A 16,809-nucleotide genomic window follows, 5' to 3' on the forward strand; every position below is an offset into this window, starting at 1 on the left:
TTAGAACAAGCTTAGCAAAGCACAGGGACCATGGTTCAATCCCCCAGCACCACATGCCAGCCAGCCCGCCCCCTGGTGGGCTGAGCTGGCCACACATTAATTAATTAAATAAATAAATAAATAAATATTTTTTAAAAAAATTTAGGTTTTAAACTTCAGTAAGACAGCTATTGAGGATCAAACCATTGTTAAACTGATCTCATTTTCAATGATAATTAAAAAAAAAATCCAGTAGTAATAGCTAGGTTACCAATGCGAAGAATGGACGAATAACATATGGAATGTGTTACACAAATTACAGGGTTTGAGCCAGGAAGAAGCTCATTAGAACAAATTATGGAGTTTTTTTAAAAAAATTATGTTTTTAAAAATATATTCTCACAATTCTTTAAATTTTTCTGATAGTTTTCCTATGTACTCTTTTGTAATTTCCTGCATTCAGCCACTATTTTCTTACAAAGTAGCTGTAAGATTTATGATGTTATCCTGCAGCAAGAAGAGATTAACAGGGATTTCTCTTTTGCCTCTTGAGGAGCTATGATAAATAAAGGAAAGCAAATCTTAAGTCGTTTCAGTTTGTTAAGAGTAAGGTGCTCAGGTATGCTGGTACACACCTGTATTTCTAGCCGTTGGCTGAGGCATGAAGATCACAACATGTTTGAGATCAACCTATTTTGTGAGAGCCTTTCTCAAAAAAAAAAAAAAAAAAAAAGGGAAAAAGTAAGCTGCTTCTAAATAATTCAAGCAAAAAGAGAATCTGATTTTTTTTAAACTTTCATTTTTTTAACTTTCTAAAAAGACTGTCATTTATTTATTTGGTACAGAGTCTCACAATGCAGCTCACACTCATAGTTATCCTCCTGTTTCTGCCTCTACAGTGCTTGGATTATAGGCAAGCACCACCACACCTGGTCTTGGTGGCCAGCTCGGTGCTCTTGGGGTGGGACCAGCATGGCATGACACCTTGTGTTTTCCTAGGCAGGTGCTTAGACCACTGAGCTAGCTCTGTGGCCCTTAGCTTATTAATTAACCCTAGCCTCCGAGGACTTTTGACTTTCTGAAAAATATCAAAGAAATATTCAGGGAATTATCCTCCAAAAATAACTGTCAGGTGAAGCGGGCATGATGCAAACACCTGTCATCCCAGCACTTGGGAGGCTGAGGCAGGAGGATCATTGTGAGATTGGGAGCTGAAGAACAGCGTGGCCTACAAAGTGAGCTCAAGGCCAGCCTGAACTGCATAGTGAAACCCTGTCTCAAAAAAGACTCCCCCCTAAAAAAAAAAAAATTCAGTGGTAATAAAATAGCAATGCAAGTAAAATTCCACACTAAGCTTTCAGTTAGTGATAGGCTGCCCTTTGGTTTCTGTAACATCTCTGAGCTTAAATTATATATGTTGTGGACATTTTGTTTCTTAAGATATATTTATGTGTGTTCTGCTACTGGATGACATGCTAGTCATGTATGTTGTCTACTTCACAGTTTTATCCCCAGCACCTGAAAACGTTCAAGTTTTTGGTGTTTGTGGAGAGTTTATTTATTTATTTCATTTGTTTATTTATTTATTGAAACAGGACTTTGCTGTGAATCCAGGTTGGTCGTGAACTCATTATGCAGACCTCCTGCCTCCACCACCCAAGTGCTGGAATTACAAACTTGCACTGCCACATTTGACTAATTTGTGTATTGTCATTTAACTAAATTTTGTAGGCGAAAAGAGAACATGAGAAATAAATACTATTCTAATAACGTTCTTTAGTGAATAGCTGTTCTTTTAATTCCAAAGAATTAAAAGTTTTTCTTCCCTCCTCTCTTCAATCCTTCCTTTCTTCCTTTCTTCCTTCCCTCCCTTCCTCCCTCCTTCCTTTCCTTCCTCTCTTTCCCTCCCTCTCTCCTTCCCTCCTTCCTTCTCCCCCTCTGTCAGAAATAGGGTCTTGCTATGTAATGCAGGCTGGCCTTGAACTCACTATGTAATCCCAGGCTGGCCTCAAACTCATGGAGATACTTCTGCCTCAGTCACCTGAGTGCTGAGATTACAGGTGTGCCCCACCATGCCTAACCTCTATTCTTTGTTTCTAAAATACCTAGATTTTGAATGTCAGTGTGACATGTTAAGTGGATTGTATGTTGCTCTGCAAGAAGAGTTGTTTAACCTTGCTTGGCAACTACATCTCTGCCAAAGATGTTTCCTACTATGAGTAGAACTAAATTTCCTTTTTAATTTTTATAAATTTGTTTATAACTTGACTTGAGCTAGACAACAGACTAATTTGTGCATATAATAGATCAAGCATTAAGAGATGTATCATTTGTTTTTTTAGTATTTTTTAAATCATTTCCCCCCCCCTAAAAAAAAATCAATCATTGTCCATTTTTTAAAATTACATCATTATAGTTACTGAAGAATCCATCCTAGTATGTGTGTGATCCAGTGGCCTGTTGGCTACTACTACCTGCTGATTTTAGTTATGATTGAAGTGACTACATCTTGGCTTTCTCTCAAGTAATATCCTCGTTGCAATGGTTTTAGGCATGTTTATAGTAGTAATAATTTGAAATCGTTGAATAGTAGTTGTACAAATACTTATACAAATATATTTTTAAATGCCTTTGTTTGATTAAACTTACTTGAATTTACGATGCATAGAACCTAAGGTATTTGTTTTACTAGTTTAAAAAATTATTTGAAATACTTAAATTCTCAGCCTTTTATCTTGTTAGCAGATTTGCCTAACTTTAAACCAGCAGCTAGTGAATGGATTTTAGATAATTGACCCTTTATCCCTGAATATATGTTACTCATTTCCTTTGGTCTTTAGAATTTTGTACTGTTCTCTAAAATTTATACTATATAACATGGTTTAGTCTGAATAAAGCAGTCTTTTTCTAAGTAAAAGTGAACGGTCATCCCAACTTGCCTGGCTGGTGATTGTTTTTAAGGTGGCCCCTTTTTTTTCCCTTCTAGTTGGGAAAGCAGTACTCATCTGATAAGTTAAAACAGATATTTAGGGGCATTTTAAGTTAATTTTATTCCTTATAGCTCAGATTTACCATCACTAGAAAATCCTAAGGTTTACTCTTTTGAAATACTTTAGAGGTGGGGAGATAGCTTTGTGGTCTAAGCGCCTGCCTGCAAAGCTCAAGGACCTAGGTTTGATTCCCAATGCCGCATGCAGTGCCAGCCCTGGCCCCCTGGGCACCCTGTGCTGGTCACCGAAACCCGGTGTGGTGGCATGAACCTGTAATCCCAGTGCTGGGGAGGCCAGGCTGTGTAGCAAGATCCTGTACCAAGTAAATTAAAAAGAAAGAAGGACTTTATATTCCCTTCAGCCACTGAAGCAGATTTTATTCCTAAGAATTTCGCTTAGTCCACCAAGTGTGTTAGTGCATGCTGTAATCCCAGTGTTTGGGAGACTGAGGCAGGAGGACCTCTATGAGTTTGAGGCCATTTGGGGCTACAGAGTGAGTTCAAGGCCAGCCTAACCTACATAGCAAGACTCTGTCTCAAACCAAAAGTTAAAAACAAAAAAAAAAAAAGAATTTTACTTTATGATAGTCCCAGTTACCTCTTAGGAAATACAGAAAGTAAATTTTAAGTATGTTTATTTTGCCCTATTATGGGAATAATTTTGAAGGGGCTGTGGGACGCAAGCAGTGCTGGAGCAGTTGTCTCCCATGAATGAAGCCCTGGTGCCACCACCACTACCCCAAATTTGAAAGCCTTGGGTTTGTATTCTGATTCCTAAAACAGTCTGGTTTTTTTTTACTTTTTAATGAAAAACCCTAAAGAAATACATAGTTTCCATTGAGAGTGTATGTTAGAACTACCTTTTTTTTTTTTTTTTTGGCCGAACAGGGTTTTTTTGTTTTTTAAACTGATTACATCCTCTTCTGTGTTGCTGTTAGCTTTCCTTGGATTCACATTGCATACTAATATTAGCATTTCTATCCTTGGCAGCTACTTTCCCCCTAGTACTTTTTTGCTTGAGTACTTAAGGATTTTTCACCTTTGTTTTTATTTTATTTATTTTTTCAGTCCCATTTGTTTTTATTTATTCTACTAGGGACTGATAACTTTTGCACTGAACTATATCTCTAGCATTTTTTCTGTTTTTTGAGATAGCATCTTGCTAAGTTGTCCAGGATGGGTTGAAACTTGAGACCCACCTGCTTCAGTCACAGAGGTTATACATGTGCACAATCATGTCCAACATTAAGCATTTGTTTCCATAATGAGTAATTTAATGAGATGCTTGTATTTTAGCCATTTTTAGGAATATTATTTTACTTGCTTCATTATTTGGAACATGCTTGCCCAGTAGGACTGGGTTTTAATTCAGTCAGTGTTAATTAATTACAAATGTAAAGAACAAAGCCTATTAGAACACAGGACTGTTTCTTTTTTTCTTTTTCTTTTTTTTTTTTTTTTTTTTTTTTTTTTTTTTTTTTTTTTTTTCTTTTCTTTTTCTTTTTTGAATCAGGATCTTATGATGTAGCTCCTCTTGTCCTTGAACTCACAGTGATCTCTCTGCCTGAGTATCCTACCTGATCCTGCTTACCAAACACTAGGATTATAGGTATGTGCCACCATGCCTGGCCCAATGAGGGATTTAAATTTTTTTCTACCTGGTATGGTGGCTTACACCTGTGAACCCAGCATTTCAGAGGTGGGAGGAATACAGTAAGTCTGAGGCCCATCTGGGAAACCTTGTCTCCAAAATAAACAAATAAATAAATAAAATGTGTTTTCACTGTCACCATAAGAGGAGTGGTCTTTATTGTTTTGTTTTCCCCTAGACGAAAAGGAAAAAATCCTAATGTTAAGGAAGAATGATTTTCACGGAACATTCTTTACAGTGTTATAGTTTGAGATGGAGCAGCAGTGAATGTAGACAGCTTTTCATCTAATTTTGGTTGTATATTATCTTAACTTTCATAAACCAGAAGTAAAGTTTTCAGTGGTACTGCAGCAAATACCAACTGTTCTTTTTTAACATAATCATTTTTCTTCATAGGGAACTGACTCTCTTTTGGAGTAAACTGCAAAGAAGAATTGACCCTTCTTTAGATACTTTTTTGGAGCGTTGCCGACAGTTTGGTGTCATAGCTAAAACACAGCAGCATTTGTTTTGCCTGATTAGAGTTATACAAACGGAAGTGAGTAACTTACTGTGCTTTCTGTGCCGGTTGTGGTAAGCAGAAAGTAGTAAAGTGAAGACTCTCCCTTGAGTGTGGGGAAGATTGTGTGTTTCTGCCTGTCATTTTAACCACCTTGTATCTTTTCCTAAAATGGTGTTCTACCTATATGTTATACAGATCTATTTGCTTGTTCATTAACATAGTAACTATAAATGAAGAAGATATGATCATGTTTTTAGGTTATTAGCAACAGAGTAATAACCTTATTAAATTTTAGGGTAATAGAATGGATAACAAGTTAGATATTTTCAAGATGTGTATATATCCTGTGAAGTAAAATGCCATATATAAAACCTTATTCTTGTGAGCTCAGCCATGTTGGGGCTTGAGGTGTCTTACGCTGTGCTCTACTTTGCTGTAATGACTGTCTATGACTGAGCTTCCTGTATGCCTCTGTCTGCAGTGGCTCATGGGTATGTTCTGTTGTGTTACTTGATAACGTCCAAAGATAATTTTTATTAAAGTAAAGCCACATTGCTGTATCTGAGACCCTCACTCCATGTATCTTTACATATCTTACGATTTACAATATGCTGATCATTGAAGAAAGTGAAGATGCCAGAAGTAAATTGGTGTCCAACAATTAGCAGATAATTATTTCTAGTCACTGTTAGTTTCATGTCACAGAACAGTTTTAAACAACCATAGATTTAAAAAGTACTTGTAAACTTGATTTTTAAAGTGTTTCGTTTTAAAAATTTTAATAACAACAATGGATTTTCTACCTCTCTGGATAACAGATTACAACAAAGTTAGTGCTTGAAGCAATACCTATTTATATTAGCTGTCAGTTTTGTAGATTAGAAATCTAGCACAATGTGGCAAGGTTCTCTGCTGTTAGTATCCTAAGGGTAAAACCAGAGTGTTGGCCAGGGTAGGATCTTACCAGAGGCTTTCTGGAAAATGTATCTAAGTTCATTCTTGTTGACAGATTTCAGTTTGGTTTCTTGTGGTTGTAGGTCTACTGTCCCTTGTTTTCTTGGTGATGTCAGCCCAAGCCTATTCTAAACTAAGAGAAGCTACCCTATTTCTTGCCTCAGCAATCCTTCTTGTGCTTTGAATCTAATACCCTCTGTCTCTGATTTCTAGACCTAGAGAGTTAAATGGTTTGGGTGATTAGTATGGGAAAAGCTGCAGGGTGGTTAAGGTCAGTGGGATTTTGAAATAGGCCAAGGAATATTTTGTTCACCTATAGGATCAGAGTCATTTGTCTTTTTTTTTTTTCTTTTCAAAGTTTTATTGATAAACATATAGCAATGAGACAGTTTCAAATCAAATCGAAAGTACAGTTTCAACAAATAATACACTGCATATATTCTTCTTAGTGGTTAATTGCTGTACAAGATGCAGACTTGTGATCCTACTTACAAACACCATTAGAAAAAATCATTCTATTCATTAAGAGAATGCAGCTATATATCTATCCCAACCAGAGTCATTTGTCTTGAATTTAAATCTAGAGCACTTTCTGCTATAGTCCTGAGTCATATTTAGCCTGAAGGGTAGGAGAAATATGAACTGGTAAGTAAGGGTATGTGTATATAGAATCCCTTTCAAAATGAAACTCCAAGCTGGTTGGTAGACTTGCACCTATAACCTTACTGCTTAGAGGCATAGGCAAGAAGACACTAACTATATGGCCACCCTGGACAACATGGTGAGAGCCCGTCTTGGAAACAAAAGAGTACTTGTCTAGCATGATCAAACCTGGTGGGTTTAATTCCCATTGCCACAAAAGAAGATAAATAAATTGAGACACCAGCTCTTTTAAAGAGAAAGAAAGGCTCTTTCTCTTCAACGAGGCAGCCGAGCGGACGCAGACATGCAGATCTTTGTGAAGACCCTGACAGGCAAGACCATCACCCTCGAGGTTGAGCCCAGTGACACCATCGAGAATGTCAAAGCCAAAATCCAAGACAAGGAGGGCATCCCACCTGACCAGCAGCATCTGATATTTGCCGGCAAACAACTGGAGGATGGTCGGACCCTCTCTGACTACAACATCCAAAAAGAGTCCACCCTGCACCTGGTGCTTCGCCTGCAAGGTGGGATCATCGAGCCATCCCTGCGCCAGCTTGCCCAGAAGTACAGCTGTGACAAGATGATCTGCCACAAGTGTTATGCCCATCTGCACCCCCGTGCTGTCAGTTGTTGCAAGAAGAAGTGTGGCCACACCAATAACCTGCACCCCAAAAAGAAGGTCAAATAAAGCTCAGCCAGCCCCTCGTCCAGAAGGGCACCACCTGCCCTTCTGGCAGCCTTGGGGCCTGAATAAAGTTTCCCTCCCTTGACTAGAGCAGCACAAAAAAAAAGAGAGAGAGAGAGAGAGAGAGAGAGAGAGAGAGAGAGAGAGAGAGAGAGAGAGAGAGAGAGAGAGAGAGAAAGGATCTGTATCAGTTACCATCTGGTTCTATTGTAAATGCCTGATGTATACAGTGTAGTGACCCAAAGTAGATCGATGTTTCTTTTTGATATAGGAACACAGTTCATGAAATAGGCCCATTTGCTTTAGGGGCTACACATATCAGAAATCCAGATTCCTTTCATATGCCATCAATACCTAGCTTCCATTTCATGTTCTAAGACCTACCTATTTCAATCCTAGATATGTTTCCATTCCAGATAGCAAGAAGGAAGAGGTGGGGGAGGGCAAACTACACTGTGGCATACCATTTTCCAACTCTCCCAAAGACACATACATGTTGCCACCTTGAACATGTATGGCAAGGAGGTATGTTTATTATTATAGATTACTTTGTAACTGGATAAAAAATCAGGTGTTCTGTTTTTATAGAAAAAGGGCATTCAGTTAGGGAAATAAATACAACTCTTGGGATAGATAAGATGAACGAAACTGATGAGTCTGTGTTGGCATTTGGTCTTTGCAGTAGGCAATTAGATGTCACGGAAAGGTCCTTACTAGTGCCTGTCTTATTTTCTGGTGTTTGGTTTTCTGTAAGTAAAGTTTAAACTGTATCATCACTTAAGAATGCTTAAAGCCATTAAAACTTTGAGTCTGTGATGTAAGAAAGTCATAAATGAAAAGAAAGTCATAAATGGAAGGAATGACTTGACAATTCAGAGTATATCTCAAAACTAAAATTAGTGTGGCAGAAACAATATAGATGTGGTTATGTTTTGAAATAGAACATGTAAGGAGGAGGATCATCTTGAGTTCAACTTATATGGCCAGGCAACCCTTTTTAATTAAACAAATACTACTCCTGGAAAATAGGACTTTGTCTAGTTTCTCACGTCTAAGTAATAAAGGCGCTAAAAATTGCAGATATGTGACTCATAAAGTCAGATACCTTGTTCACAGCTGTCTAGGCTAGACAATGGACCTTTTGATTTAATAGCATGTTGTAATATAAGATTATTATTTATAAGTATGGGCTAGAGGACTAGGAAAAAGTCAAAATAAACTTAAAGAATTAACAAGTTTTAACTAAATTACTTTTGGAAGTCTGTGAACCCAAATACAACAATGTCCATTCTTTTCTTTTTCCTCTTCTTCCTCTTCATTTTTTGTCTTTTTTTTCTCATTCTTTCTTAAGTAGCTGAATCTGGTTGGGTTAATAAAATTTGTGAAATCACTAACACAAAGAACAATGACTAGAAATACCACTGTATATTCTGAGCAGATCTACCAAGGAGTTACTGGCTAAAGACTGGTGAATAACTTAGAAACAGGAGCTAAATTTTGAAGGAATTGGTGGCTTTTAACTTAGGAAGCTGAGAGAACAAGAGTGAGTAGACATACCATATCAACATTATGGAAAATAGTCAAGTCAGCTGAAGACTGAAGTTAACATAGGATGAGACCCATGGCTCTATTAGAAATAGAGTGCTCTACTTAGAAGTTGATATCATTGATAGCTCCTGAGCCTTGCTTTCTTTATGAGGATGATATATGCGGAAAGGTTCATTTAGAACAAGTTCCTAGGATAGTTATTTATGTTCTTAGTATTTAAAATGATCCCTAGGCCAGCCAGATAGCTCAACAGACTAAAGTGCCTGCTTAGGCAGGCGCAGCGACAGGGGTTCAATCTCTGGTTTGCTGTGCCAGCCCCACCACTGCCCCCAGGGCGTGCTGAGATGGCCACTGAGACTGGGGGTGGTGGCACGTGCCTGTAATCCCAGTGCTTGGGAGGCTGAAAACTGAAGGATCACTGTGTCTGATCTGTGTAGTAAGACCCTGTAGACCCTGTACTAAATAAATAAAATAAAATGATCCCCAACACAAGATAATTGCTTAGCAAGTTTATTATGTTTGTGCTGAGTACTATACTTATTATGTGCCAGCATTGTATCAATCACCTTTTTTTGTCTGTCCCTGTCTCTCTGTGTCTGTGTCTGTCTCTTCTCTTCATCTCTTTGTCTCTCTGTCTGTCTGTCTGTCTCTCTCTCTCTCTCTCTCTCTCTCTCTGTCTCTGTCTCTGTCTCTGTCTCTGTCTCTCTCTCTCAGTCTGTACAAGTGAGCTGTACCACTGTCACCACCAATTTAGAGAGTTTGTTTTATTGATACAGGATCAGGCTGGCCTCAGACTCACAGCAATCCTCCTACCTTGACCTCCCAAGTGCTGATATTAATAGGCATGCACCACCAACCCGGCCTTGGACCCACTCTTTGAGATAGGGTCTAGCTAGGCCCAGTCTGGCCCAGAACTCAGGATTCTCCTACCTCAGCTCCCCTTAGTGCCAGGGTTGTAGGAATGTGGCACCACACTTGGTTTATCCTCTGTCCTAGGAGAGAATGTAATATTACCGATTGTTATCATCTTACTGAGGAAGAAACTGAGGCTTACAGTTGGGAACTCATCCCTGTAGTGAAATGGGGTTCAAAGGCTATCAAAGTTTCCAGGTATGATGGTGCACACCTATAACCCCCATCACTCAGAAAGGTGAAGCAGGAGTGTTACTATGAGTTAGAGGCCATCTGGGGCTATATAAGCAAGTTTAAGACCAGCCTGCACTACATAGTGAGACCTTGCCTCAAAGCCCCAAAACTATCAAAGTCTGGCTCTAAAATCCTGTACTGTCAGCTACTGCATTATAAGCCACTCTACTGTATGATCCTGGGGTTATTTTTGCTCATGTTATTTTTATGTTTCATTTCAACCTCTCAGATAAAATAATTAACTGTATACATTATTCTTCTGTAACATGTGACCAAATGTTCATAGGCTTTTACTCATTTGTGAAGATCTGATGCTATAGAAATTTTCTAATTTCTGTTATTTTTCTATGGAAAGCTGAGATTCAGTACACCTGTAACTATAAAGTAGTACTTATCTTTCAGGAAAAAAAATTGAGATTTTGGAAAATTTAAGTGTTCAGAATACCTAGAGTTCCTTAAATTGAATTTACTTTGAGATTCATTTCTATGTTGTTTCCCTTTTCCCTGTGTTAAGCCCTATTCTTTTTACCCAGCTTGCTACCATTCTTTGAATCCATCACTGGTGGTTTTTTAATCGTGTATTCCTTGGAATTCATGTGTGTTTATTGTTTATGCATTTGGCACAAAGCTAAATTTCATGAGGATTGCTTTAAATATGTGGTGCCATATAAATGTACATTGTTGTTTAATGACTGTAGCATCTAATCCAGTCCTTCATATATTGAGATGAGAAGAATCTAAATGTAGCTTTCATTAAGGTTTATGAAATTTAAGAATTCTAAAGATTTTAAGAGACTGAAATATCCATGGAAATTAATGTAATTTCTTTGTAAATGAGAAAAAATGACTTTTCATCTCTTTCTTACAGGCACAAGATTCTGGTGTTGGGGTGTCAATTTTACTGTGTGTCAGAGCTCTTCAACTCAGATCAAGTGAGGATGAGGAAATGAAGGCCTCAGTTTGTAAAACAATTTCCTGTCTTTTACCAGAAGATTTAGAAGTTAGACGAGCTTGCCAGCTTACAGAATTCTTAATTGAGCCCAGTTTGGATGGTTTTAATATGTTGGAAGAATTATATTTGCAACCAGATCAAAAATTTGATGAAGAAAATGCACCAGTTCCAAATTCTCTCCGATGTGAGCTCCTATTAGCTTTAAAAGCCCACTGGCCTTTTGATCCTGAATTTTGGGACTGGAAAACGTTAAAACGACACTGCCACCAACTTCTGGGACAAGAAGCCTCAGATTCTGATGATGATTTAAGTGGCTGTGAAATGTCTATCAATGATACCGATGTTTTAGAGTCATTTCTCAGTGACTATGATGAAGGTAAAGAAGATAAACAATATAGGAGGAGAGATTTAGCAGATCAGCAAAAGGAGAAAAGGGACAAAAAACCTATTGGTTCTTCTGAAAGATACCAAAGGTGGCTTCAATATAAGTTTTTCTGCTTGTTATGTAAGCGAGAATGTATAGAGGCCAGGATTCTCCATCATTCTAAGATGCATATGGAAGATGGCATTTATACCTGTCCAGTTTGTATTAAAAAGTTCAAGAGAAAAGAAATATTTGTTCCTCATGTGATGGAACATGTTAAAATGCCACCAAGCAGAAGGGACCGCTCTAGAAAGAAATTACTGTTGAAAGGTTCTCAAAAGGGTGTTTGTCCCAAGAGCCCCTCTTTAACCCTGGAGAATCAGTCATTGAATGAACAAGCCAAAGGAGAGTCTCATGAATATGTCACGTTCAGCAAGTTGGAAGATTGCCACCTGCAAGACAGAGATTTGTACCCATGTCCTGGTACAGACTGTTCTCGGGTATTTAAACAATTTAAGTACTTAAGTGTGCATCTTAAAGCTGAACACCAAAATAATGATGAAAATGCCAAGCATTACTTGGATATGAAAAATAGAAGAGAGAAGTGTACTTACTGTCGACGACATTTCATGTCTGCTTTTCACCTGCGAGAGCATGAACAAGTGCATTGTGGTCCTCAGCCTTATATGTGTGTATCTATTGATTGCTATGCTAGGTTCGGATCCGTGAATGAACTACTTAATCATAAACAAAAACATGATGATCTTCGTTATAAATGTGAACTAAGTGGGTGTAATATTGTTTTTAGTGACCTGGGACAGCTTTACCATCATGAAGCACAACATTTTAGGGATGCATCTTACACGTGTAATTTTCTTGGCTGTAAAAAGTTCTACTATTCCAAAATTGAATACCAGAATCACCTTTCAATGCATAATGCTGAAAGTTCAAATGAAGACATAAAGAAATCAGTGAAACTCGAAGAATCTGCAGCAGGTGAAAAGCAAGATTGTGTTGATCAGACGCATCTAGTTGACCAAACTGATAAGTCACAGTTACCTGAAGATCTGCTTTTCTGTGCAGGACCAGCTAGTTCTCAAATAGTTGCAGAAAATGCAGAAAACCTGAAAGAAAACAGTGACAGTAATTCTAGTGACCAGTTAAGTCATAGCTCTTCAGCATCAATAAATGAAGAGTTAATTGACACACTGGATCATTCTGAAACAATGCAGGACATATTATTAGCTCATGAGAAAGTTTTTGTGCCCTCCAATTTAAAAGAAAAATGTTCCAATATGGCAGTTTGCTTTGATGGGACTAAATTTACCTGTGGTTTTGATGGGTGTGGGTCCACGTACAAAAATGCAAGAGGTATGCAGAAGCATCTACGGAAGGTTCATCCATACCATTTCAAACCCAAAAAGATAAAGACAAAAGATCTCTTTCCCTGTTTGGGTAATGAACAAAATCAAACAACTGTAAAGTTTGATGCAGAACTTAAACCCAGCTCAGATACAAACAGCGACTCCCCAGATGAAGGTGTAGATCATAATATTCATACTAAATGTAAACGAGAACATCAAGATTTTTCCTCAGAAGTCTCTATTTGTGCTTCCAAAAGGCCATGCACAGAGGATACTATGTTGGAGCTTCTGTTGCGCTTGAAACATTTAAGCTTGAAAAACTCAATAGCACATGGGACTTTCTCAGGGTCATTACAGGGGTACCCATCCAGTGGTGCTAAGTCTCTGCAGTCGGTCTCATCTGCTATCTCAGACCTTAATTTTCAGAATCAAGATGAAAACATGCCAAGTCAGTACCTTGCCCAGTTGGCGGCTAAGCCTTTTTTCTGTGAGCTTCAAGGATGTAAATACGAATTTGTGACCAGAGAGGCTTTGTTAATGCATTATCTTAAAAAGCATAATTATTCAAAGGAAAAAGTCCTTCAGTTAAGCATGTTTCAACATCGGTATTCCCCATTCCAGTGTCACATTTGCCAAAGGTCATTCACAAGAAAAACACATCTTAGGATTCATTATAAAAATAAACATCAAATTGGTAGTGACAGAGCACCTCAAAAACTGTCAGACAGCGAAAAATGTGATCATGAAGGCCCATGCTCAGTGGACAGGTTGAAAGGCGATTGTTCAGAATTTGAAGGTAATCCCAGCAGTAACTCTGAGAAGCCACACTGCCATTCTAAAAAAGACGAATGCAGTTCCGAAACAGATTTGGAGTCATCTTGTGAAGAAACCGAAAGTAAAATATCCGATATTTCATCACCAATGGGTGGTCATAGGGAAGAAGAAGGAAAAGAGGGGAGAGGTAGCAGGCGAACTGTTGCTAAAGGAAACCTGTGTTATATTTTGAATAAATACCACAAACCATTCCATTGTATTCATAAAACTTGCAACTCCTCATTCACCAATCTAAAAGGCTTGATTCGCCATTATAGAACAGTACATCAGTACAACAAAGAACAGCTATGTTTAGAAAAAGATAAAGCAAGAACCAAAAGGGAACTTGTGAAATGTAAAAAAATATTTGCCTGCAAATATAAGGAATGTAATAAGCGCTTCCTGTGTTCCAAAGCTCTTGCAAAGCACTGTAGTGACTCTCACAACCTAGATCATATGGAAGAACCAAAAGTCCTTTCTGAAGCTGAGTCTGCAGCAAGGTTTTCCTGCAACCAGTCTCAGTGCCCTGCTGTTTTTTATACATTCAGCAAGTTGAAACACCACTTGATGGAACAGCATAATATTGAAGGAGAAATACATTCAGATTATGAAATTCATTGTGATCTTAATGGCTGTGGCCAGATTTTCACTCACCGCAGTAATTACTCACAACATGTATATTACCGACATAAGGACTATTATGATGATCTATTCAGAAGCCAGAAAGTAGCAAATGAAAGGCTACTAAGGAGTGAAAAGGTATGTGAAACAGCTCAGGGCCATGAACATCAGACTACCAGACGGTCATTTAATGCTAAAGCTAAGAAGTGTAGTTTAATTAAAGAAAAGAAAGCACCTATAAGTTTTAAAACTAGGGCTGAAGCCCTCCATATGTGTGTAGAGCATTCTGAGCATACACAGTATCCCTGCATGGTTCAAGGCTGTTTATCCGTGGTGAAATTAGAGAGCAGTATAGTGAGGCATTACAAACGTACCCATCAGATGAGTAGTGCCTATTTAGAGCAACAGATGGAGAACCTTGTTGTGTGTGTTAAGTATGGTACCAAAATTAAGGAGGAGCCCCCTTCTGAAGCAGAGCCCTGTATAAAGACAGAAGTAAATGTGAGCTGTGTGTCTGAGCACACACTGTGCAGCCGTCCGCTTGGTAACCACGATGCACCTCTCCAAAACACTGACTTTTCCCATCCAAGGGAAAGGGATGGAGGTCAAAAAGTATGTGTAGAAAACAACCCAGTGTTTGATGCAAACACACTGCTCTATAGGGGAACTTTGAAATGTAACCATAGTTCAGAAACCACTTTAGAACAATGTAATATAGTTCAGTCTCCTTGTACAATAGAAAATTCCATGCCCAATCCCAATGGGACTGAAAGTGGGACTTACTTTACAAATTTCCAGCTGCCTTTACCACGGATCAAAGACTTAGAAACTGGGCAGCATAATTCAGGGCAAGAAAACACTGTAAAAAATTCAGTCCATGTCTCAAAAGAAAATTTTAGGAAGCATTCACAGCCCAGGTCATTTGATTTGAAGACTTACAAGCCTATGGGATTTGAATCTTCATTTCTGAAATTTATTCAGGAGAGTGAAGAGAAAGATGATGATTTTGATGATTGGGAGCCTTCAGAGCACTTAACATTAAATAATTCTTCGCCACCCAATGGTGACTTCACAGGGAATGTTCTGGCAAATAATACAATGAATGACAATGACCCTGAAGCCGACATACCTCATTGTTCCAGTGATTCTGCAATTCATGAGAACCTGACTGCAATCCCACCGTTAATAGTAGCTGAAACAACAACAGTTCCTTCCTTGGAAAACCTGAGGGTTGTACTGGACAAAGCATTAACAGACTGTGGAGAGCTTGCCTTAAAACAGCTTCATTATCTTCGGCCAGTGGTGGTTCTTGAAAGATCAAAGTTTTCCACACCAATTTTAGATTTGTTTCCAACAAAAAAGACAGATGAGCTTTGTGTAGGAAGTTCTTAAGTAACAATTTTGTTTTAAGAACAGACAGGCTCCAACACTGCAACATGGAGGTGATTGCCAACATGAACAAAGGCTGAGAAACAGCTACACCGTTGTTTAGGGTAGAATAGGCTGTGTATTTACATGAATGTATAATATCTATGTCAGCAGTATTGGCTGAGTCCATTAGCTCTCCAGTTGGTTTATTGATTGGTTTTTTGTTTTTGTTTCTGAGAAAAATGGAACTGTACTCTTGTTTGGTGCTAATTAATACATCAAAATATACTGGGGCTTCCTTTTTCAAATTAAATGTGCATGATTGTATATGGAACAAATACTAAGGTCCCAGGGTGGGAGGGCTGGGGAAAGGGATATGGAGTTCTTACTTGACTTGAATGTGCACCTAAGGGTGCTTTGTGTAATATATTGTACACTACAGCATCTTATATTTTTTGAGTTGAGTTTCAATAAATTACAATTTTTCACCCACTTTCTTGTTTATTCATTTTAAGTTTTCAGGCCACATATAAACTAGAATTACACTTGCATTTTCTGGAACTTACACTTATTTTGCTGCAGTGTTTGTTTTTGTTTTTAACCAAATCAGCTAAGGTTTTTGATTTTTATTTTGTTTGAGACAGGGTCTTGTTGTGCCATTCAGGCTGGCCTTGAGCTCACTTTGTAGCCCAGGCTGGTCTTGAACTTGCAAAGATCCTCCTGCCTCAGCCTCTGGAGTAATGGAATTACAGGCGTGTTTTTGTTTTTTGAAGCAGGGTCTTATGTAGCTCAGGCTGTCCTTGTGGTTTTTTGTTTGTTTTGATTTTTTTTGCTTTTGAGGCAGGGTCTCACTGTGTAGTTCAGGTTGACCTTGAACTTGAGGTGATCCTCCTACTTCAACCTCTCAAGTTCCTGGGATTACAGGTGTACACCAGCATGCCTGGATCAACGTTATTTATTTTTAATTTTTTATTGATTTTAATGAGAAAGCAAAGAGTTTCAAAACTGTTAGTAGGATAGTTTCGATAATACATTAAATAATGTTGTCTTTGTATTATATTTGAACTGGTGTGAAGGCTAGACTTCTCCAAATACAGCTTCTCTAACAGCAATGGAACACCCATCTGTGATCAAAAAGGTAATATAAATGAAAGACCATTTTGTAGTGAAAAAATATATACATAATAGGATAGATACACAGCTACTTTCTCTTAGTTCAATGAGAAGA

At 38.1% G+C, this 16,809-nt stretch overlaps 2 protein-coding genes across 4 annotated transcripts in view; both read left to right on the top strand.

Annotated features, from left to right (window-relative positions):
- Rlf (rearranged L-myc fusion) overlaps positions 1-16,073 on the top strand; it is a 110,878-nt gene extending 94,805 nt beyond the window's left edge. Inside the window, exons 7-8 of one of the 2 annotated variants that reach the window (XM_004641075.1) lie at positions 5,016-5,157; positions 10,968-16,073. In XM_004641075.1, coding sequence (XP_004641132.1) covers positions 5,016-5,157; positions 10,968-15,605 — 4,780 coding nt within the window. In that variant the 3' untranslated portion in view covers positions 15,606-16,073. The remainder of the gene's footprint in view (positions 1-5,015; positions 5,158-10,967) is intronic. The other variant, XM_023701027.1, reaches the window with a different exon arrangement.
- On the top strand, positions 6,998-7,408 carry LOC105743518 (ubiquitin-like). Of its 2 annotated transcripts, XM_023701030.1 has the most exons (2): positions 7,011-7,124; positions 7,212-7,408. In XM_023701030.1, exons 1-2 carry the CDS (start codon positions 7,022-7,024, stop codon positions 7,406-7,408), a joined length of 300 nt encoding a protein of 99 aa, XP_023556798.1. In that variant the 5' UTR covers positions 7,011-7,021. The 2 variants fall into 2 exon arrangements, with proteins under 2 accessions (XP_012372323.1, XP_023556798.1); XM_012516869.1 differs by having other exon boundaries at positions 6,998-7,408.
- Positions 16,074-16,809: the final 736 nt, after the last annotated feature.

Source organism: Octodon degus, unplaced genomic scaffold, assembly GCF_000260255.1.
Source record: "Octodon degus isolate 3935 unplaced genomic scaffold, OctDeg1.0 scaffold00130, whole genome shotgun sequence".
In the NCBI taxonomy this organism is placed as follows: domain Eukaryota; kingdom Metazoa; phylum Chordata; class Mammalia; order Rodentia; family Octodontidae; genus Octodon; species Octodon degus.